General features: G+C 44.8%; 1 protein-coding gene across 1 annotated transcript in view; it reads right to left on the bottom strand.

The window, feature by feature from the left end:
• LOC144606373 (equilibrative nucleobase transporter 1-like) overlaps positions 1–23,460 on the bottom strand; it is a gene marked incomplete at its 5' end in the record, with an annotated part of 44,704 nt that overhangs the window by 16,244 nt on the left and 5,000 nt on the right. The window contains 5 exon segments of the mRNA XM_078422400.1: positions 1,786–1,832; positions 12,869–13,008; positions 18,801–18,856; positions 18,859–18,892; positions 20,506–20,582. Of these exon segments, the coding sequence (XP_078278526.1) occupies positions 1,786–1,832; positions 12,869–13,008; positions 18,801–18,856; positions 18,859–18,892; positions 20,506–20,582 (354 nt within the window).

Here is a 23,460-nt window from a genome sequence, read left to right as displayed (position 1 = left end):
TTCTTCTTCTTCTTCTTCTTCTTCTTCTTCTTCTTCTTCTTCTTCTTCTTCTTCTTCTTCTTCTTCTTCTTCTTCTTCTTCTTCCTCTTCCTCTTCCTCTTCCTCTTCTTCTTCTCTTCTTCTTCTTCTTCTTCTTCTTCTTCTTCTTCTTCTTCTTCTTCTTCTTCTTCTTCTTCTTCTTCTTCTTCTTCTTCTTCTTCTTCTTCTTCTTCTTCTTCTTCTTCTTCTTCTTCTTTCTTCTTCTTCTTCTTCTTCTTCTTCTTCTTCTTCTTCTTCTCTTTTTCTTCTTCTTCTTCTTCCTCTTCTTCTTCTTCTTCTTCTTCTTCTTCTTATTATTATTATTATTATTATTATTATTATTATTATTATTATTATTATTATTATTAGTGACGAAAGGAACGATCGGATGAAAGGAGAGACACAATGAGAGGGGATGGAGGGGGAAGTGCATGCTGATACCGATGGACATTGGGACGTCCGCATTGGAAAAAAAAATCCGTTTATGACACATTACTAGAGGAAGAATATCATGTTGCCAGACTCGAGAGCTTGGGTTGTGAAGAGGGATTGAGCAAACTAGGACGTCATTCTTTTGAGCGTAGGAGACGATATTCAGAGCAGAGATGTTATTGATGGGTAGAAAATAATTAAAGGAAGTGATAGGGTGAATGAACAGAGATTGTTCAACCCAGGGTGGGGGAATCAGTAAACAGCGGGTACATGCTTCAGGTGAGCAGGTAGAGATTTAATTGGAAAACGAGGACAACATTTTTTTCACCCATTGGGTAGTTAGTGTGTGCAACGAGCTGACCTGCGTACAATAACACTATTTAAGATACGGTTGGATAAGTACGTGGTTTAGAGGCAATGAGGCTAAATGTGACAAAATGGGACCAACCTAGCTCATTGGTCGGACTGACCGAGTGGGTCCCAAGGGCCTATTTCCGTGCTGAATAAACCAATTACTCTTTATCAGAAGTGAATGAAGAGACAGGTTAAGGATGAGGGCACGAAATGATATGGAGGCAGGGACTGGAGGGATATCATGGCAGGAAAGTGCGAAACGGTCTCACCATCCGGTCCGTAGTGCTGGAGATTCACCCCGGAATTTGAATGTTCACGGACTTCCCCCCATATTTCTTCTGTCTCCACGGTCCAATCCATACTTTCTTCTTTCTCTCCTCTTCCCTCTGCCAGGTACCTTTCCTTCTCCAATTTCACATCGACCATTTCTAAGTCGTGAAACCCCTCTATGTTTTCTCCCTTCCGCTCTCCCCTCCATTCTCCATCCGCTTCCTTCCACTCTCTCAGTGCTCCATCCTTTAGTTCCCTCCCATTTCCCTCCTCTGCCTCCATCTCTCTCCTCCTCGCTCCGTTCTTTCCCTCGTCTCTTCCGCCCACAATCCCGTTTCTCCCTTCCACTGTTCGTTATTTACTCTCTCTCCCTCCGTATCTTCCCTCTCTTCTCCCTTTTCTATTTCTCCCGTGCACTCTACCTTATGTCCCTCCGCCTGCCTTCTCTGCTTTTCATTCTCTTTCTCCGTCTCTCTCCTGCATCCTCCATTCTGCTTTCCTCTACCCCCCCTCCTACTTCCCTGAGACTCTTCCTTCCACTCTCCCTTCTCTCCCTCCGTCTCGCTCAATCTCTCCCCCTCCACTTCCTCCTTCTTTTCGTACTTCATTTCATCTTCCTCTCTCTTCTCTTCCTCTCCGGCATCTCCCCCAACTTCCTCCTGCCTCTCGCCCCCTCTTCCTCAATCTGAATGGCTGCCCGACTAGAGTTACTCTTGTGATCCCCATGTCTGATCAATCCAATGTTCTCACAATTCACCCTGAGCGGAAACAAAACGGACAAAAACAGTTAATATTGGCAAGATTTTGCTTCATGCGTCTCACAGTTTACAGAGGCAAGGCTGGCATAGAATGGACGTGGAGCGGATAACCATATAACCATATAACCATATACCAACTACAGCACGGAAACAGGCCCGTTCGGCCCTACCAGTCCAAGCCGACCACTCTCCCTGACCTAGTCTCATCTACCTGCACTCAGACCATAACCCTCTAATCCCCTCCTATCCATATACCTATCCAATTTACTCTTAAATAATAAAATCGAACCTGCCTCCACCACTTCCACCGGAAGCTCATTCCCATAGTGGATGTTTCCACTACCGGGAGAGTGGATATATTTATGACAGGAATAGATATATTCCTGATTAATACGGGTGTCAAATGTTATGGGGGAAATGCAGGAAATGGGGCTAGAATGGAGAGATAGATCAGCTATGATTGAATGGCGGACTACACTTGATTGGCATACTACCAAAATGCATGACTCCACACATTGCTACATAATATTTCATCTACCATTTCTTTGCTCACTCCCCCAACCCGCCCAAGTCCTCTGCAGAGTCTTTGCTTTCTGCACACCGCCTGCCATTCCATCTATTTTCGTATCATCCGCAAACTTGGCCACAAAGCCTTCAATCCCCTTGCCCAAATCATTAATATACGTGAAGAGCAGCGCCCCGGCACCGAACCCTGCGGAACCCCGCTAGTCACTGGCAGCCAACCTGAAAAAGCACGCGTTATTGCTACTATTTGTCTTCTGCCATCCAACCATCCTGGGAATAATACAGAAGGAGCATGATCAGTTCATTCCAAAGAGGAAGAAAGATTGTAAGAGGCGACCGTGGCTGACAAGGGAAGTCAAGGATAGTATAAAAATAAAAGGGACAATGGATAACATAGCAAAGATGAGCGGGAAGCGAGAAGATTTGGAAACTTTTAGAGCGACAGAAGGTAGGCTTGTATTCACTGGATTTAGGCTTGCATTCACTGGAGTTAGGCTTGTATTCACTGGAGTTAGGCTTGTATTCACGGGAGTTTAGAAGGATGAGAGGGGATCTTATAGAAACATATAAAACTGTAAAAGGACTGGACAAGCCAGATGCAGGAAAAATGTTCCCAATGTTGGGCGAGTCCAGAACCAGGGGCCACAGTCTTAGAATAAAGGGGACGCCATTTAAAACTGAGGTGAGAAGGAACTTTTTCACCCAGAGAGTTGTGAATTTGTGGAATTCTCTGCCACAGAAGGCAGTGGAGGCCAATTCCCCGCATGCTTTCAAGAGGGAGTCAGATAGAGCTCTTAAAGATAGCGGAATCAAGGGATATGGGGAGAAGGCAGGAACGGGATGCTGATTGTGGATGATCAGCTATGATCACGGTGAATGGCTCGAAGCGACGAATAGTTTAATCCTGCACCTATTGTCTATTTTCTATTGTCTGCTCCGGAACCTCCTCCTCTACAGTGGACTCTAAAATCTTGCCAACCAACGAGGTCAATCGGCCCATAGTTCTCGCTATTCTACCTTGTTCCCTGTATGTACAGCCAGGTAATATTGGCAATTTTCTAATAATCTGGGACCTCTCCTGTCTCTGGTGACTCGTGAAATATCACTGTCAATGCCTCCACATTATCGCAAGTCACCTCTTTCAGAACGTTAGTGTGCAGTCCATCTGGTCCAGGTGACGTACCCAGCCCTTGCAGTTTCCCTAACTCTTTCTCCTTAGTAATAGCCACGCCACTGACTTCCACACCCTGAATCTCTTGAATTTCCGATACGTTATTGGTGTGTTCCATTGTCAAGACTGATCCGAAAAAGTTATTCAACGCCTTTGCCATTTCTTTATTCCCCTTTATCACTTCTCCTTCATCATTCTCCAGTATTCTAACTTCCACCCTTGCCTCTTTCTTACTCTTTATATGAATAAAGGAACTCTTGATATCCTTTTTGATATAATCCAGCTTGTACTGGAGCCTACGAGGCAGAAGGCAAATCTGGATTTAGTGTTGTGCAATGAACCTGATTTGATAAGCGGACTCGAGGTAAAAGAGCCATTAGGATGCAGTGATCACAATATGATAAGTCTTACTCTAGAAATTGAAAGGGAGAAGGGAAACTCGGAAGTGTCAGTATTACAGTATAACAAAGGGGATTACAGAGGCATGAGGCAGGGGCTGGCCAGATTTGACTGGAAGGAGGCCCTAGCAAGGAAGCCGATGAAACAGCAATGGCAGGTATTCCTGGGAACAATGCAGAAGTCGCAGTATTAATTTATCCCAAAGAGGAGGAAAGATTCTAAGAGGCACCCGTGCCTGAGAAGGGCAGTCAAGGACAGCATAAAAATAAAGGAGAAGAAATATATCATAGCAAAGAAGAGTGGGAAGCCAGAGGATTGGGAATCTTTTAAAGAGCAACAGAAGAGAAGGGTCTCGACCCGAAACGTCACCCATTCCTTCTCTCCCGAGATGCTGCCTGACCTGCTGCGTTACTCCAGCATTTTGTGAATAAATCGATTTGTACCAGCATCTGCAGTTATTTCCTTATACTATAAAAGGCAATACGGTGCGAAAAGATGATGTACGAGGGTAAGCTCGCCAATAATATAGAGGATAGAAAAAACTTTTTTAGGTATATGAAGAGGAAAAAGATAGTCAAGGCAAATGTGGGTCCCTTGAAGTCAGAAGCAAGGGAGTTTATTATGGGGAACAAGGAAATGGCAGACGAGATGAACCGATAGTTTGGATCTGTCTTCACTAAGGGGGATACAAACAATCTCCCAGACGTTCTAGTGGCCAGAGATTCTAGGGTGACAGAGAAACTGAAGGACATTCACATTGGGCAGGAAATGGTGTTGAGTAGACTGATGGGAGTGAAGGCTGATAAATCCCCAGGGCTTGTTGGTCTGCATCCCAGGGTACTCAAGGAGGTGGCTCTAGAAAATGTCGACGCATTGGTGATCAATTTCCAATGTTCTATAGATTCAGGATCAGTTCCCGTGGAATGGAGGGTAGCTATTGTTATCCCACTTTTTAAGAAAGGAGGGAGAGATAAAACGGGAAATTATAAACCAGTTAGTCTGACATCAGTGGTGGGGAAAAGATGCTGCAATCTATTATAAAATACGAAATTGCGGAGCATTTGGATAGCAATAACAGGATCGTTCCGAGCCAGCATGGATTTACGAAGGGGAAATCATACTTAACTAACCTTCTGGAATTTTTTCAGGATGTAACTAGGAAAATTGACAGGGGAGAACCGGTGGAGGTGGTGTACCTTGACTTTCAGAAAGCCTTCGACAAGGTCCCACATAGGAGATTAGTGGGCAAAATTAGAGCATATGGTATTGGGGGTAGGGTACTGACATGGATAGAAAATTGGTTGACAAACAGAAAGCAAAGAGTGGGGATAAATGGGTCCCTTTCAGAATGGCAGGCAGTGGCTAGTGGGGTACCACAAGGCTCACTGCTGGGACGGCAGCTATTTACAATATACATCAATGACTTGGATGAAGGGATTAAAAGTAACATTAGCAAATTTGCAGATGATACAAAGCTGGGTGGTAGTGTGAGATGTGAGGAAGATGCTATGAGGTTGCAGGGTGACTTGGACAGGTTGTGTGAGTGGGCGGATGCATGGCAGATGCAGTTTAATGTGGATATGTGTGAGGTTATCCACTTTGGTGGTAAGAATAAGAAGGCAGATTATTATCTCAATGGTGTCAAGTTAGGAAAAGGGGACGTACAACGAGATCTTGGTGTCCTAGTGCATCAGTCGCTGAAAGAAAGCATGCAGGTACAGCAGGCAGTGAAGAAAACCAATGGAATGCTGGCCTTCATAACAAGAGGAGTTGAGTATAGGAGCCAAGAGGTCCTTCTGCAGATGTATAGGGCCCTAGTGAGACCGCACCTGGAGTACTGTGTGCAGTTTTGGTCTCCAAATTTGAGGAAGTATAATCTTGCTATTGAGTGCGTGCAGTGTAGGTTTACTAGGTTATTTCCCGGAATGGCGGGACTGTCGTATATTGAAAGACTGGAGCGGCTAGGCTTGTATACACTGGAATTTAGAAGGATGAGAGGGGATATTATCGAAACATATAAGATTATTAAGGGGTTGGACACGTTAGAGGCAGGAAATATGTTCCCAATGTTGGGGGAGTCCAGAACCAGGGGCCACAGTTTAAGAATAAGGGGTAGGCCAATTCTCTGAATGCATTCAAGAGAGAGCTAGATAGAGCTCTTAAGGGTAGAGGATTCAGGGGGTATGGGGAGAAGGCAGGAACGCGGTACTGATTGAGAATGATCAGCCATGATCACATTGAATGGTGGTGCTGCCTCGAAGGGCCGAGTGGCCTACTCCCGCACCTATTGTCTATTGTCTATTGTCTATAATTGCTGTAATTGATATAATTTCATCGTTTGTCATTGTGTCATTGTAGGAAAGGATGGCGATGAGATTTACAAGGCCATTACTAGTTCCGTCGACAGGGAGAGGTTGCATAGGCTGGGATGTTTATTCTGTGAGCCTGGGTGGTTAAGGTTAATTTTGAATTGTATAAGGTAACGTGAGACGTGGATAAAGTGAATGCTCGCTGTCCTCGGGTGAGGCATTCTAAAATTAGAGGTAACAGGGTTGAGGAAAGAGGGGCGAATTTCAAAAAAATAAATCGGTGGCAAAATTTTACTGAAAGGGTTATCCTTATCTGCAATGAATTTACGGAGGAAGATGTAGAACCGAACAAAATTAAGATTTTAATAGACATTTTAGAAAATATATGCATAGGAAAAGCTTAGAAGGGCATGGACTGAATGGGACCAGCCAGGTATGCCAATTCGGCCGGCATGAGCAAGACGGGTCGGAGTGTACGTGCTGTATAGCTCTGTGACCCTTTGAGTGTGCGGCTGTTGCCCCACGAATAAGCATATCTCATTCCCATACCATGGTGCGTCCCGTTCTCGGGGACGTTTTAATCGATGTACATGGCCGCACCCGGAGTACCTCCATTATATATCGGAAAACAACCATGGGTATAAGCACGATTCTCAAGAAAGAGGATGACACCGAGATTGCTGAAGGTGTCGATGGCGAGGAAGGCTGTGAAAGTATGCAGTTGAATATACAGTCAGTTAGAACTCCCAGGGCTAGTGGAATCAAGGGATATTGGGCGAAGACAGGCACAGGTTACTTATTGTGGATGCTCAGCCATGATGCAGGATCATTTAATTACAAAGCGGAGGAAAGATTCCAAGGGGAGTAGGAGGAAACCGTAGCTAACAAGGGAAATTAGGGATGGAATAAAACTGAAATAAAAGATGTATAACATAGCAAAGAGTAGCAGGAAGCCAGAGGATTGCGAAACTTTCAAAGAGGTAACACAACTGGCAATATGGGCTGAAAAGATGAAGTACGAGGGGAAGCTGGCCAAGATTATAAAGAAGGACAGTAAAAGCTTCTTTAGATGTGTTAAGCGAAAGAGAGTAGCAAAGACAAATGTGGGTCTTTTGAAGGCAGACACGGTGAATTATTATGGGTAACAAGGAAATGGGAGAAGAGTTGAACAGGCGCTTCGGATCTGTCTTCACAAAGGAAGACACAATCAATCTCCCAGATGTACTGGAGGACAGAGGAATTATGCGGAATAGAGGAGCTGAAAGAAATTTGCATTAGGCGAGAAATAATATTGGGTAGACTGATGGGACTGAATGTTGATAAATCCCCAGGGCCTGACGGTCTGCATCCCAGGCTACGCAGGGAGATCGTTCGAGATGTAGTGGATGCATCGGTGATCATTTTCCAATGTTCAATAGGTTCAGGATCAGTTCCTATGGATTGGAGGATAGCTAATGTTATCCCACGTTTCAAGAAAGTAGCGAGGGAGAAAACGGGGAATTACAGACCATTAGGCTGACACCGGTGGTGCGGAAGATGCTAGAGTGATTACTAAAGAGGTAATAATGGTGCATTTGGAAAGCAGTAAAAGGATAAGTCCAAGTCAGCATGAATTTATGAAAGGGAAATCATGCTTGACTACCCTTCTGGAATGTTTTGAGGATGTGACAAGTAAAATGGATGAAGGGGAGCCAGTGGAGGTAGTGTATATAGACTTTCAGAATGCACAGTGTATATAGTGTATATAGACTTTCAGAATGCATATATATTAATGATTTGGATGAAGGAATTGGAAGTAACACTAGCAAGTTTGCGGATGGCACAAAGCTGGGTGGCAGTGTGAACTGCGAAGAGGATGTTAGGAGGTTGCAGGGTGACCTGGACAGGTTGAGTGAGTGGGCAGATGCATGGCAGATGCAGTATAATGTAGATAAATGCGAGGTTATCCACTTCGGCGGCAAAAACAAGGAGGCAGATTATTATCTCAATGGTGTCAGGTTAGGTCAGTGTAGCGAGACCTCGGTGTCCTTGCACACCAGTCACTGAAAGTTGACCCGCAAGTTATTTCTGCACTTTCTACCTATCCGTGTTTTCCAGATATGCTCTCTGAACTGCAAATTGTACTAGCACGTTGTGTGTTCCATTTTGGCACATCGATAAGCAGGGAATGCTGTGTTATAGATCATGTGCAGGCAGTGGACGTTTGTTTATCTTTGCTCCATGTTCGCCACGGACATTATGGACCACACCTGCGTTTCCAATTTTTGGGAGCGAATGACTTGACTCCAAATTCGCTCTGTGGACTAATGCTGCTAAGAGTATATCGTCCCCATATATTCGACCTCCCGAAGTGCTCCCCAGTTGCTCAGATTAAACTCAATCGGCCGTTTCTCATCCATTTATGCAGTGCGCCGTTGTGTGGGGACTCTGCTTGCGCTTCTCGTGATGGATCTCCTACCATGCGAGACAATCGCTAAGCTTCCACTTTCTCGTGCTGGCGAGGGCAGGAACAGGGAGGTGGGTGACCTGAATGTGTGGGTGGGGAGCTGGGGCAGGCGGCAGGGATTTAGATTCTTAGACCACGGGGATCTGTTTTAGGGTAAGGGTGAATTGTACAAAAGGGACGGGTTGCACCTCAACAGGCGGGGGACCAGCATTATGGCAGGCCGATTTTCCACTGCCACTATATTAAAATAAATAGTGCGTGGGGGGGGTGCGATAGAGAAGGATGGAGCTAAAGTGGAAAGAGAGTGTATGAAAAGTTAAGAATGACCCCAGAATTAACGGGACAGAAAGCTCGTGAAGGGACAGGAGGGTATCGCCAAGTGTAATAGGAATCGATGTGAAAGGTGAGATGAGTAATGGGTTAAAAGTATTATATATGAATGCGCGAAGTATAAGAAATAGAGTGGATGAGTTTGAGGCTCAGTTAGAGATTGGTAGATATGACATTGTGAGGATTACAGAGACGTAGCTGCAAGAGGATCGGGACTGGGAATGGAATATTCAGGATTATACGTCCTGGAGAAAGGACAGGTAGATGGGCAGAGAAGCTGGGGTAGCTTTGAGGGTGAGGAATGAAATCCAGTCCCTTGTGAGGGGTAACATAGGGACTGACGATGTAGAGTCACTGTGGATCGATTTGAGGAATTGTAAAGGTAAGAAGACACTAATGGGAGTTATCTACTGGCCCCCAAACAGTAGCCCGGATATAGGGTGTAAGTTACAGCAAGAGTGAAAACTGGCATGTAACAAAGGTAATGCCACTGTAGTTGTGGTGGGTTTCAATATGCAGGAAGACTAGGTAAATCAGATTGGTTCTGGACCCCAGGAAATAGAGTTTATAGAGTGCCTCCAAGGTGGATTCTTAGAGCAGCTTGTACTAGAGCATACCAGAGAGAAAGCAATTCTGGATTTAGTGTGGTCCAATTAACCAGATTTAATAAGGGAACTCAAGGAAAAGAAACCGCTTGGAGGTAGTGATCATAATATGATTAGTTTTAATCTGCAATTTTGAGAGGGAGTGGAGCAAATCAGAAGTGTCAATGTTGCAGTTGAACAAATGGGACTATGAAGGCACGGAGGAGGAGCTAGCTGACTGGAAAAGGAATCTCGCAGGAATGATGTTGGACTAGCAATGGGAGAAATTTCTCAACATAATCCAGGGGACGCAGGATCATTTCATTCCAAAGAGGAAGAAGGATTCTGAGGGGAGTAGGAGGCAACCGTGGGTGACAAGGGAATTTAGTGATGGTATAAAACTAAAAGAAAAGATTTATAATATCGCAAAGAGTGGCGGGATGCCAAATGAATGGGGAACTTTCAAAGGACAACAGAAGGTAAGAAACCGAGCAATAGAGGCTGAAAAAATGAAGTGGCACGGTAGCGCACGGTAGCGCAGCGGTAGAGTTGCTGCTTTACAGCGAATGCAGCGCCGGAGACTCAGGTTCAATCCTGACTACGGGTGCTGTACTGTAAGGAGTTTGTACGTTCTCCCCGTGACCTGCGTGGGTTTTCTCCGAGATCTTCGGTTTCCTCCCACACTCCAAAGACGTACAGGTATGTAGGTTAATTGGCTGGGTAAATGTAAAAAAAATTGTCCCTAGTGGGTGTAGGATAGTGTTAATGTACGGGGATCACTGGGCGGCACGGACTTGGTGGGCCGAAAAGGCCTGTTTCCGGCTGTATATATATGATATGATATGATAAGTGCGAGGGAAATCTGGCCAAGGATATAAAGAAGGTCAGTGAAAGCTTCTTTAGGTATGTTAAGAGAAAAAGATTACTTGGGTCCCTTGAAGGCAGAAACGGGTGAAATTATTATGGGTAACAAGGGTATGCGGAAGAGTTGAACAGGTACTTCGGATCAGTCTTCACTAAGGAAGACACAAACAATCTCCAAGATGAACTAGAGGGCATAGGATCCAGAGAGACAGACGAACTGAAAGAAATTTGCAAGAGGCGAGAAATAGTATTGGGTAGACTGATGGGACTGAAGGCTGCCAAATCCCTTGGGCCTGATGGTCTGCATTCCTTGGGCCTGATGGTCTGCATCAAGGAGGTGGCTCCATAAATTGTGGACGCATTGGTGATCATTTTCGAATGTTCAAATGATTCAGGATCAGTTCCTGTGGATTGGAGGGGAGCTACTTTTCAAGAAAGGAGCGAGAGAAAAACTGGTAATTATGCACCTGTTAGCCTGACACAGGCTATGTGGAAGTCCATTATTGTTGAGACAATAACGGCGCATGTGAATAGCAGTAAAATGATTGGTCCAAGTCAGCATGGATTTATGAAGGGGAAATCATGCCTGACTAATCTTCCGGAATTTGTTTAGGAGGTGACAAGTAAAATGTATGAAGGGGAGCCAGTAGTTGTAGTGTATCTAGATTTTCAGAAAACCTTTGGTAAGGTCCCACATGGGATATTGGCGAGCAAAATTAGAGCACATAGTATTGAGGGTGGGGTATTGACTTGGATAGAGAAATGGTTGGAAGACAGGAAGCAAAGAGGAGGTATACATGCGTCCTTTTCTGAATGGCAGGCAGTGGCGAGTGCCGTGCCGCAAGGCTCGGTACTGGGGCCGCAACTATTTACAAAATATATTAATGATTCTGATGATGGAATTAGAAGTAAGACTAGCAAGTTTGCAGATGGCACAAAGCTGGGTGGCAGTGTGAACTGCGAAGAAGATATTAGGAGGTTGCAGGGTGACTTGGACAGTTTCATAACGGGAGGATTTCAGTAGCGGAGCAAAGAGGTCCTTCTGCAGATGTGCAGGGACCTAGTGAGACGACATCTTGCGTATAATGTGCAGTTTTGTTCTCCTAATTTGAGAAAGGATGTCCTTGCTGTTGAGGCAATGCATCGTAGGTTCACGGTTAATCCCCGGGACGGCGGGAGGAGGATCAAATATTTATACTGTTTAATTGTCATATTAACCGATAAACGAACAATGCATTTCTTCCTGACAGCGGCATTACAACAGGCATGTATACACTTTACACAGAAATTAGAAGCAGTGATACTGTCCGATTCACCTCTACACTATTATGGACTTTGTCAACAGTTTATAGAACTGATGCTTTACTATGCTGGCATCTATACTCTGCACTGTGTACATTCCCCTATGCTCTATTTATTTTAGATCAGTTTGACTTCATTGTATTTCTGTAGACTATATCTGGTCTGTTTGGATAGCATGCACAACAAAGATAGCATATAAACATAGAAACATAGCAAACAGGTGCAGGAGGAGGCCATTTGGCCCTTCGAGCCAGCACCGCCTTCTTTATATTCTTGTCCAACTTCGTTTCGTACTTGATCTTATCTGCCCTTTTTGCTATCTTCTGTTGTCTTTTGAAAGTTGCCCAATCCTCTGGTTTCCCGCTCTTCGTTGCTGTCTTATACATCTTCTCTTTTAGTTTTATTCCATCTCTAACTTCTCTTGTCAGCCACGGTTGCCTCTTAATTCCCTGAGAATCTTTCTTCCTCTTTGGAATGAAATGATCCTGCAGCTTCTGGATTATGCCCAGAAATTCCTGCCATTGCTGTTCCACCGTTATTCCTGCTGGGATCCCTTTCCATTCGACCTTGGCTAGCTCCTCTCTCATGCCTTCATAGTCCCCTTTGTTCAACTGCAACACTGACATTCCTGGTTTAACCTTCTCCCTCTCAAATTGCAATTGAAACTAATCGTATTATGGTCACTACATCCTAGTCAAGGTTCCTTTACCTTAAGTTCCCTTATTAAATCTGATTCATTGGACATCATTAAATCCAGAATTGTATTCTCTTTGTTACGCTCATGTGCTAGCAGCTCCAGTAATCCAAAGCTTTTCACTCTACATCACACAAACACTGTTATAAATATTAAACCACTGCAACTCGTTTTATACTTTGATAGCCTTCCAGTGTTATACTCTTCCATGTTTGATGTTTATCCTGCACGACGCGGAGGCACGGGGACGTTGCAAAGAGAAGGATATGTGGCCTGGAAGGTCACGACCTGAGGGGGGAGAGGCATGAACTGTATTCGGGGCGTAACCTGGATGGATCGTGCCACGTTTTGATTCCAGATTGTCGCGCACTCACGCATGCAGGTGTAACCCCACTCCGGTTTCGCGCATTACCCATAGGTGAAGCCCTCCGGCAGCGGGTAGGGGATGTGTTTCCATGGAAGGAGGACGACTGTGCGCAGAACATGCAGGAGGCTCAGGCAACTGATGAACAGGAATGTCGCCCGCAAGGAAATACCAGCTTCAAACGCCACCTGCGCAGGAAGGGGAGGAGGGAATAAGAAGATGGAGTTTATTGAGATTGTTGGTTTGACCATTCACATCAGTAAAAGTTCAGCGCAATCAACATTCTGGTCAGCCGAACCATCCACCCTTTTACCCGTCTCACCAATCTGTACGCCCCCAACATTCTCCTTTGCTTCGTAGTCCATTTCTATCTCAGAGTATTCTACATACATTTCCTGGCCATCTCTCACTGTTGAACAATACGAAATGTGATCGGCTTAGATTGGCGGTTGTGAAGGAAGGGATGGCCCGACGTTTCTGCCCTGCAGTATAGGTCTGTGACTCTATCTGTATAGGTCTGTGACTCTATCTGTATAGGTCTGTGACTCTATCTGTATTGGTCTGTGACTCTATCTGTATAGGTCTGTGACGTTACTGCCCTGCAGTATAGGTCTGTGACTCTATCTGTATAGGTCTGTGATGTTACTGCCCTGGTGCAGTATAGGTCTGTGACTCTATCTTCTCTCTCGATTTATGTATCATGAGATTGCATTCAAGAACCCCTCCTCCTTCGGCTCAAGTATACCCTCTCCATTCAACCTATTTGTCCACAGAAATGTAGAAAATAGGTGCAGAAGGAGGCCATTTGGCCCTTCGACCCAGAACCGCCATTCATTATGATCATGAAAACACAAGTGGCGGCGCTGCCCTGCAGCTGCGGCTCGCCGGCAGTCTGTTTGTCTTTCTTCTTTCTTTGTCTATTTGTTAGTGTTAGATGTATGAAATAGCCTATCTTTAGCTGTGTATATGTGGGGGGTGGTGGGGGGGGGGGGACCTTTTAAAAAATCTCTTCCTCAACCCTTTCCGAGTCGTATCTCCGTTTGCGCTAAAAATAAAAATAAAACGCGGGGCCTTCCATCGCCCGGTGCGGCTCGGCCGCTGGACTTAACAGTGCCCGGTGCGGCTCGGCCGCGGGGCCTTCCATCGCCCGGTACGGCCGCGGGACGGTTCAGCGCCAGGTGCGGCTCGGCCGCGGGACCTAACATCGCCCGGCGCGGATCGGCCGCGGGACTTTACATCGCTGGTGCGGCTCGGCCGCGGGACTTTACATCGCTGGTGCGGCTCGGCCGCGGGGCCTTCCATCGCCCGGCGCGGCTCGGCCGCGGCACTTAGCTGCGCACGGTACGGCCGCGGGGCCTTCCATCGCCCGGCTCGGCCGCGGGATGTTTCAGCGCCCGGCTCGGCCGCGGGATGTTTCAGCGCCCGGTGCGACTCGGCCGCGGGGACTTGGGCGTGGGGAAGAGAGCGGAAGTTGTGTTGCCTCCATCACAGTGAGGGGTGTTTGGAGTCACTGTGATGGATGTTTGTGTTGGGGTTATGTGTCTTGTGTTTCTTTTTTTGGTGTGACTGCTGGTAACGTAATTTCGTTCGGTACCTCGGTACCGAATGACAAATAAAGCTCTGTATTCTGTATTCTGTATTCTGTATTCATGGCTAATCAACCACAATCAGTATCCTGTGCCTACCTTCTCCCCATACCCCTTGATTCCACTAGCCTCTCGAGCTCTATCCAACTCTCATTCAAATTCATCAAGTGAATTCTGGGGCAGAGAAAAAAAACTCCTTCTAAACTCCAACGAATACAAGTCTTTCCAATCTTTCCTCATATGGCAGTCCCATGGATTAACCTCGTGAACCTACCATGCTTTAATTGCAAGAATGCCCTTCCTCAAATTAGGAGAACAAAACTGCACACAATACTCCAGATGTGATATCACCAGGGCCTTAACAACTGCCGAAGAACCACTTTACTCCTATACTGAAATCCTCTCGTTATGAAGGCCAACATGCCATTAGCTATCTTCACTGCGCTGCACCTGCACGCCTACTTTCAGTGACTGCTGTGCAAGGATACCCAGGTCTCCTTCCACTTCCCCTTTACATAATCTGACACCATTGAGATAATAATCTGCCTCCTTGTTTTTGCCGCCAAAGTTGATAACCTAATATTTATCTACATTATACTGCATCTGCCATGCATCTGTCCACTCACTCAACCTGTCCAATTCACCCTACCACCTCCTAACAACCTCGTCGCAGTTCACAGTACCACCCAGGTTTGTGTCATCTGCAAACTTCCAATTCCATTATTTGAATCATTGATATCTATACACTAAAACTCTCGTTTGTTTGTTTTTTTGTGATCGAACTATAGCCAAAATGGTACACGAATAGTGCGACAATTTTAAACCCATCTTACTCACCGTCATTGCTTTAATGGTAATACAAGTAGTTTTTATTGAAATCGCTGTTATATATTTAAAATTATTCACATTTTAAAGTTTAAATCTATCTCCTAGGAGGGAACAGGGAGGGAGGGGACTGGAGGGGGGAGGAGGGAGGATGGGGGATAAGGGGGTTGAGGAGGATGGAGTGGGGAGGGGAAGGGGAGGGATGGAGGGGAGTGGGTGAGAGGGAGGATAAGGGGGATGGAGGGGGATGAGGAGGGGGATGGAGGGGAATGGGGAGGGGGATGAAGGGGAATGGGGAGGGGGAGGGGGATGGGGAGAGGGATGGGGAGGGGAGGGGGAGTGGAAGAGGGAGGGGAGGGGGGAGGGGTGGAGGGAAATAGAGGGGGAAGGAGGGAGAAGAGGGTGCTGCACCAATGCAGGAGAGGTTTGGGCCCACTTGGTCTAGTATATTGCAAATAGTTGCAGCCCTGGCACCGAGCCTTGCGGCATTTCAGTCTCCACTGCCTGGCATTCTGAAAAGGACCCATTTATTCCTATTCTTTGCTTCCTGTCTGCCAACTAATCAATATCAATATCTATGTCAATACCCTACCCCCAATATCATGTGCTCTACTTTTGCTCACCAATCTTCCGTGCGGGAAATTTATCAAAGGCTTTCTGAAAGTCTCGATACACTACATCCACTACATCCACCGGCTCTCCTTCATCCATTTTACTTTTAACTTCCTCATAAAATTTCAGTACTTTAGTCAAGCAAGATTTCCCCTTCATAAATCAATGCTGACTTGGACCAATCCTTTTTTTGCTATCCAAATGTGTCTTTAATAATTGACACCATCATCTTCCCCACCATCGATGTCGGGTTAACTGGTCTATAATTCATTGTTTTCTCTCTCGCTCCTGCTTAAAAAGCGGGATAACATTAGGTACCCTCCAAGCCACAGGAACTGATCCTGAATGTATTGAACATTGGAAAATGATCTCCAATGCACCAATGCACCCACGATTTCCAGAGCCACCTCCTTGAGTACCCTGGGATGCAGACCATCAGGCCCTCTGCATTTAACAGCCTTCAGTCCCATTAGCCAATCCAATACTATTTCTCCTCTAATGCAAATTTCTTTCAGTTCCGCTGTCTCCCTAGATCCTCTGTCGTCTAGTACACCTGGGAGATTGTTTGTGTCTTTCTTAGTGAAGACATTTCCGAAGTACCGATCGTAAGCGTACAGCAGGCAGTGAAAAAACATAATGGCATGTTCGCCTTCCTAACGAGAGGATTTGAGTACAGGAGCAGAGATCCTTCTGCAGTTGTATAGGTCTCTGACGAGACCACATCTGGGGTATTGTGTGCAGTTTTGGTCTCCTAATTTGAGGAAGGACGGCCTTGTTATTGAGGCAATGCAGCGTAGGTTCAAGAAGTCAATCCCTGGGATGGCGGGAAAAATTGGAAAGACTAGGCTTGTGTTCACTGGAGTATAAAAGGATGAGAAGGGATCTTATAGAGACATATAACATTATAAAAGGACTGGAACAAGCTCGATGCGGGAAATGTTGGGGGAGTCCAAAACCAGGGGCCACAGTCTAAGAATAAAGGGGCCATTTAAAACTGAGGTGAGAACAAACGTTTTCACTCAGTGACTTGTGAATTTGTGGAATTCTCTGCCGCAGAAGGCAAAGGAGGCCATTTCACTGGATGAATTTAAAAGAGTTAGGTAGACTTCTAGGGACTAGTGGAACCAAGGGATATGGGTAGAAGTTAGGCACAAGTCACTGATTGTGGATGACAGTCATGATCACAATGAATGGCGGTGCTGGCTCGAAGGGCGTCTATTTTTTTGTTACCTGTTCAACTCTTCTGCCATTTCCTTGTTACCCATAACAATTTCACCCGTTTCTTCCTTTTTAATTTTCTTTTTATTTATTCGTTTATTTTTATTTTTACAGAACTTTTTAGAAAACAAACCCTCCCACTCTTCCTCCCACCCCCTTATACTAACCCCAAATAAGAAAAAAAGAAGAAAAGAAAGAAAGATTAAAGATTGCCTGGGTGTTGGGAGTCCTACACACGCCCCATGGAATTCCAAACAGAATAAACTATATATATATATACATCTCTCCCAAAAGGACCATTGAGAATATGAACAATTCCTATATATATAGGCCCATCTTTTGTAAATAAGGACGCCAGATATTAAAAAAAGTATCATATTTGTTCCTTAAATTATAAGTAATTTTTTCAAGTGGGATACAGTTAGAAATTTCATTATTCCAAAGGTCCATACTTAAATAGGAATCTGATTTCCAAGTAACTGCGATAGTTTTTTTGGCTACTGCTAATGCAATTTTTATAAATTCTTTCTGATATTTATTCATTTTAAGTTGTGGTCTTATTCCTTCAACATCACCCAATAACAAAAATCTTGGGTTGTATGGAAGTTGTATTCCGATAATCTGTTCTAGAAAACTTCTTAAGTTTGTCCAAAAAGGTTGTATTCTTGAACAGGACCAAGTAGAATGAAAAAAAGTACCAATTTCTTGATTGCACCGAAAACATTGGTCAGATAAACTTGAATTTATTCCCTTTAATTTTTGTGGTGTGATATATAATTGATGCAGAAAGTTATATTGTACTAGTCTAAACCGAACATTTATTGTATTTTTCATCCTTCAAGGGACCCCATTTGTGTTTACTAATCTTTTTCTCTTAAGATACCTAAAAAAGCTTTTATTGTCCTTCTTTATATTCTTGGCCAGCTTCCCCTCGTACTTCATCTGTCATGCGCATTGCCCTTCTGTGACCTGCCTTTGAGAGTTGCCCAATCCTCTGGCTTCCGGCTACTCTTCGCTGTGCTATGCATCTTTTCTTTTAGTATTATTCCATCCCTAACTTCACTTGTCAGCCACGGTTGCCTCTATTTTCCCTTGGAATCTTTCTTCCTCTTTGGAATGAAATGATCCTGCATCTTGTGGATTACCTTCGGAAATTTCTGTCATTGCTGGTCCTCCGTCATTCCTGCGAGGATCCCTTTCCAGTCGGCCTAGGCCAGTCCTCCCTCATGCCTTCATAGGGCAACCTCATCCCCTTTGTTCAACACTAACACTTCTGATTTAAGCTTCTCCCTCTCAAATTGCAGATTAAAACTCATCATATTATGGTCACTACCTCCAAGCGGTTACTATACCTTGAGTTCCCTTGTTAAATCTGGTTAATCGGATAACACTATGTCCAGAATTGCCATCTCTCTGGTAGGCTCCAGTTCAAGCTGCTCGAAGAATCCATCTCTGATGCACACTACGAACTCCCGATCTTGGGGTCCTGAAACAACCTGGTTTTCCCAGCTTACCTGCATATTGAAAATCCCATAACTACAGCGGCTTTACCTTTGTTACATGACAGTTTTAACTCCTGCTGCAACTTATTGTGGGCCAAAAGGCTTATTCTTCTGCTGTTCGACGATGAACTGCTTATCTGCTGCAATCAATCGGATTTAGTCCGGGTAAGGTTTCCAATTTAAATTCCCTTACCCGGGAAAGGGGTTCGAGAGCTAATGCCTTGACAGGTCTCTTACCTTAACTACGAGGAAGATGGCCGCAGCTGAACCAAAAGCCCCGTTGTACACAGTTGTACTGTGCTGCGCTTCCTCCCAAACAAATTTCCAACCTGTGGAGTGGACGGGAAAACAGTATACGCAATGAGTGTACGCAGGTGCTGAAATATTCCGCAATGTCCTACTCCCAGTAGGCACACTGGGAACAATGTATTTCCCTCTGTTATCCTGCTTCTGAACGGTCCTTCCATTGACTAGAGTGCCGACCGCTTCAACTTAACCCCATTGCGGACGTTGGGATTTGTCCTTGGAACTGATGTGCGAGACTGGTGATAACTATATTCTGCACTCTGTGTCTGGCTCTTAGCTCTTCGCTATTATACTTGCGTTTGAGCAGCGTTATCGAATATGATTGGATAGCTTGACAAGCAACTCTATTTTTCTCCTCCTCTCTTCGATGAGAGTTTAGCAACATGCTCTCTATTTTACTGTACATCGTTTCGTGCGAATATGACAGACTTAAACTTAAGTTTAACTTAATCGTCATTGGGCGGCACAGGTAGAGCAGCTGCCTCACAACGCCCCCGACAGATTTCGATCCTTATCTCGATGCTGTGTGTATGGTTTGCACGCTCTCACTATGAATGCATAGATTTCTCCATGTGCTAGTTTTCCCCCCTCATGTCTCAAATATTTTTCGATTTGTGAGTTAATTTACACCTGATGGTCGGCGAAGAGTCGCTGGGCAGAAGGAGCTGGTTCCATGGTGTTTTCAAATAATTTCTGAGAGCACAATCTTCAGCTAATTGCATAAATATTAATGCAAACACCACTGCCACTGAAATAGACAAAATACAAAGGGCGAGAATGACTCAGTGTACCAGTCAGCATATATGATAGGAAATGGACAGACGATGTTTCGGTCAAATTGATTCGAAGGGTTCCGACACGAAATGTCCTATGTAAATTGCACACCAAATATACGGCAGGACCTCGAGCTCATTGTGTTTTACTCGAGATTTCATCATCTGCACTTGATTATGTCGCCACTGAATGGAGACATTGTCTGAAAGTGTGGACGTTGGTAAATGCGCTTGGGATGCACTGGGAGTGGGCAGCGGGGAGCGAGGAGTTCTCCATCAAAGTGACTAGTTTGTGCAAATATCGCACTGTTACCGCGCAGTACCAACTTAATTGTAAAGCATCGGATGGGTATTAAATTGCGAGGCTGTCGCCATCGGTGTGATATTTCTGAAGGCCTGCCATAGTGGGAGAAGCAATACCTCTGGAGTTATAGTTGGCAAGTAATAGGCATAGATAAGTAAGAGCGGTTTTGATTATTAACTGGGTGGACAAAGGCTAGACATAAAAAATAGAACAAAGGGTGACATATGTGGACTAAAGGATACCAAATGGAAACAAGAAGACAAAGTTAGAATACCTGGGGGGATAACAGTGGAAGGGTGTTATGGGTCTGAAAATGAGTGGAGTGAAAGTAGAAAATGAATGGCGCTTGGGTGTTACTTATCATTTGAGAATTCATTATTTATACCGTTAGATTGGACGATACTCAAGCGGAATATGAAATGTTCTTCCTGCAGTATGTGTGTGGCCTCGCTTTGGCAATGGCGGATACTCAGAAGAGAACGGTCGATATGGGAATAGGAAGTGAAGTTAACTTGGTTAACAACTGTGAAATTCAACAAACGGAGGAGCATAAGATTACCTTTATGTTCGTTGTCAACAAGAAAACTCCTCGCACTCCTATCAATGCGAGCGCGGGAAACATCAGCAGGGCCGACGCTGTAACAGAGGGTAGGGCAATGTAACATCAAATTGTTCGTTCGTAGATGCTCTGCCTCTCTCTCACACATACAGAATCAAAAACGCACGCATACATGCAAGCACAGACACACAGAAGCACACGCATATGCAATCTATTACAGACACAATAATGATAAAAACACATACCCACGCGCACACCTAAATATTCACAAAACACTCACAGATACACAAACACACATACATAAAGAAACGAAGATTCACGAACAAAAACACTCGCATGCTCATACAAGCACGCGCACATATACATATCAACACATACATTCGAACACATATACGTACAAACACATACACACACACACACACACACATTCACACACATACACACACACGCACACACACACATACACACACACACACATGCAAACAAACACATTCATCAATGCACAGGAACAAACACTATACTGAAGCTACGGTCACGAAAGCACATCACGCCAGAATATCCGAAGAACTTTAAGCAAATTTGAAAATAGACAATATACAAAAGATAATAGGTGCAGCAGTAGGCCATTCGGCCCTTCGGCCAGCACCGCCATTCACTATGATCATGGCTGATCATCTACAATCAGTACCCGGTTCCTGCCTTCCCCACATATACCCTGACTCCGCAATCTTTAAGAGCTCTATCTAAAGCATCCAGAGCATTGACCTTCACTGCCTTCTGAGGCAGAGAATTCCACAGATTAACAACTCTCTGGGCGAAAATGATTTTCCTGATATCCGTTCTAAACTGTATACCCCGTATTCTTAACCTGTGCCCCCTAGATCTGGACTCCCCCAACATCGGGAACATGTTTCCTGCCTCTAGCTTGTCAAATCCCTTAAAAATGTTTTATGTTTCAATAAGATACCCTCTCATCGTTTAAAATTCCAGTGTCGACAAGCCCAGTCGCTCCATTCTTGCAACATCTCACAGTCCCGTCAACCCGGGAATTACCTCGTGAACGATTCCCTCAATAGCAAGAATGTCCGTCCTCAAATTTGGAGAGGAAATGTACTCACATTTATCCACATCACACTGCATCTACCAGGCATCCGCCCACTCACCCAACCTGTCCAAGTCACCCTGCATCCTCATAGCATCCTCCTTATCCTTCACAATGCCACCCAGCTTTGTGTTGTCTGGAAATTTGCAAATATTACTTTTATTCCCTTCATCTAAGTCATTAATGTATATTGTAAATAGCTGCGGTTCCAGCACCGAGCCTTACAGTAACCCACTAGTCACTGCCTGCCATTCTGCAAGGGACCCGTTTATCCCCACTCTTTGTTTTCTGTCTGCCAAACAATTTTCTGTCCATGTCAGTACCCTACCCCAATGCCATGTGCTCCAATTTTGCCCACTAATCCCCTATGTGAGACATTGTCGAAGGCTTTGTGAAAGTCAAGATACACTATATCCACTGACTCTCCCTTGTCCATTCTCCTAGTTACATCCTCAAAAAATCCAGAAGATTAGTCAAGCATGATTTCCCCTTCGTAAATCCATGCTGACTCGGAGCGATCCAGTTACTGCTATCCAAATGCGCAACTATTTCATCTTTTATAATTGACTCCAGCATCTTCCCAACCACCGATGTCAGGCTAACTGGTCGATAATTCCCTGTTTTCTCTCACCCTCCTTTCCTAAAAAAGTGGGATAACATTAGCTACCCTCCAATCCATAGGAACTGATCCAGAATCTACAGAACATTGGAGAATGATCACCAATGCGTCCACGATTTCCAGAGCCACTTCCTTATGTACCCTGGGATGCGGACCATCAGGCCCTGGGGATTTATCAGCCTTCAGTCCTACCAGTCTACCCAACACCATTTCCTGCCTAATGTGAATTTCCTTCAGTTCCTCCGTCACCCTAGGCCCTCTGGCCACTAGTAAATCTAGCAGATTATTTGTGTCTTCCGTAGTGAAGGCAGGTCCAAAGTATCCGTTCAACTCCTCTGCCATTTCCTTCTTCCTCTTAATAAATTCACCTGTTTCTGTCTTTTAAGGGACCAAAATTGTCTAAACTATTTTTTTTCCTCCTCACATACCTAAAAAAGCTTTTATATTATTGGCCTGCTTACCTTCGTACCGCATCTTTTCTCCCCGTATTGCCTTTTTATTTATCTTTGTTGCTCTTTCAAATTTCAAAATCATCTGGATTCCCGCACATTTTTGCCATGTTATACTTCTCTTTTATTTCTATACCGTTATTGACTTCCATTGTCAGCCACGGACGCCTCTTACTCTCCCCCCCCCCCCCCCCCCAAGATATTTCTTCCTCTTTGGAATGAATTGATCCTGCATTATTCCCAGAAATACCTGCCATTGTTGTACCACTGTCATCCCGGCCACGGACTCTTTCCAGTCAAATTTTGACAGGTCCTCCCTCGTGCCTCCATAGTCCACTTTGCTCAACTGTAATACTGACACTTCCAATTCCCCCCTTTCCCTCTCAAATTGCAGATTAAACTTATCATATTCTGGTCACTACCTCCTCATGGCTCCTTTACCTTGAGTTCCCTTATCAAATCCGGTTCATTACACAACACTAAATTCGGAATTGCCTTCTCGCTGGTAGGCTCCAATACAAGCTGGTCTAAGAATCCATTTTTGAGGCATTCCACAAACTCCCTATGTTGGGTTGCAGTACCAACTTGATTTTCCCAGTCTTCCTGCATGTTGAAATGTCCCATAAGCACCAGAATTTCCTTCGCGACATGCCAGTTTTAACGGTTGATTCAACTTGCAACCAGGCTACGGTTTGGGGGGCAGTAGATAACACCATTAGGTCTTTTTACCCTTACAATTCCTCAGTTCTATCCACACTGACTCTACATCTCCTGGTTCTATGTTG

Source organism: Rhinoraja longicauda, chromosome 26, assembly GCF_053455715.1.
Source record: "Rhinoraja longicauda isolate Sanriku21f chromosome 26, sRhiLon1.1, whole genome shotgun sequence".
Taxonomy (NCBI): Eukaryota; Metazoa; Chordata; class Chondrichthyes; order Rajiformes; family Arhynchobatidae; genus Rhinoraja; species Rhinoraja longicauda.
Note: the sequence above shows the minus strand (reverse complement) of the source record. Positions and strands in the feature narration are given on the sequence as shown.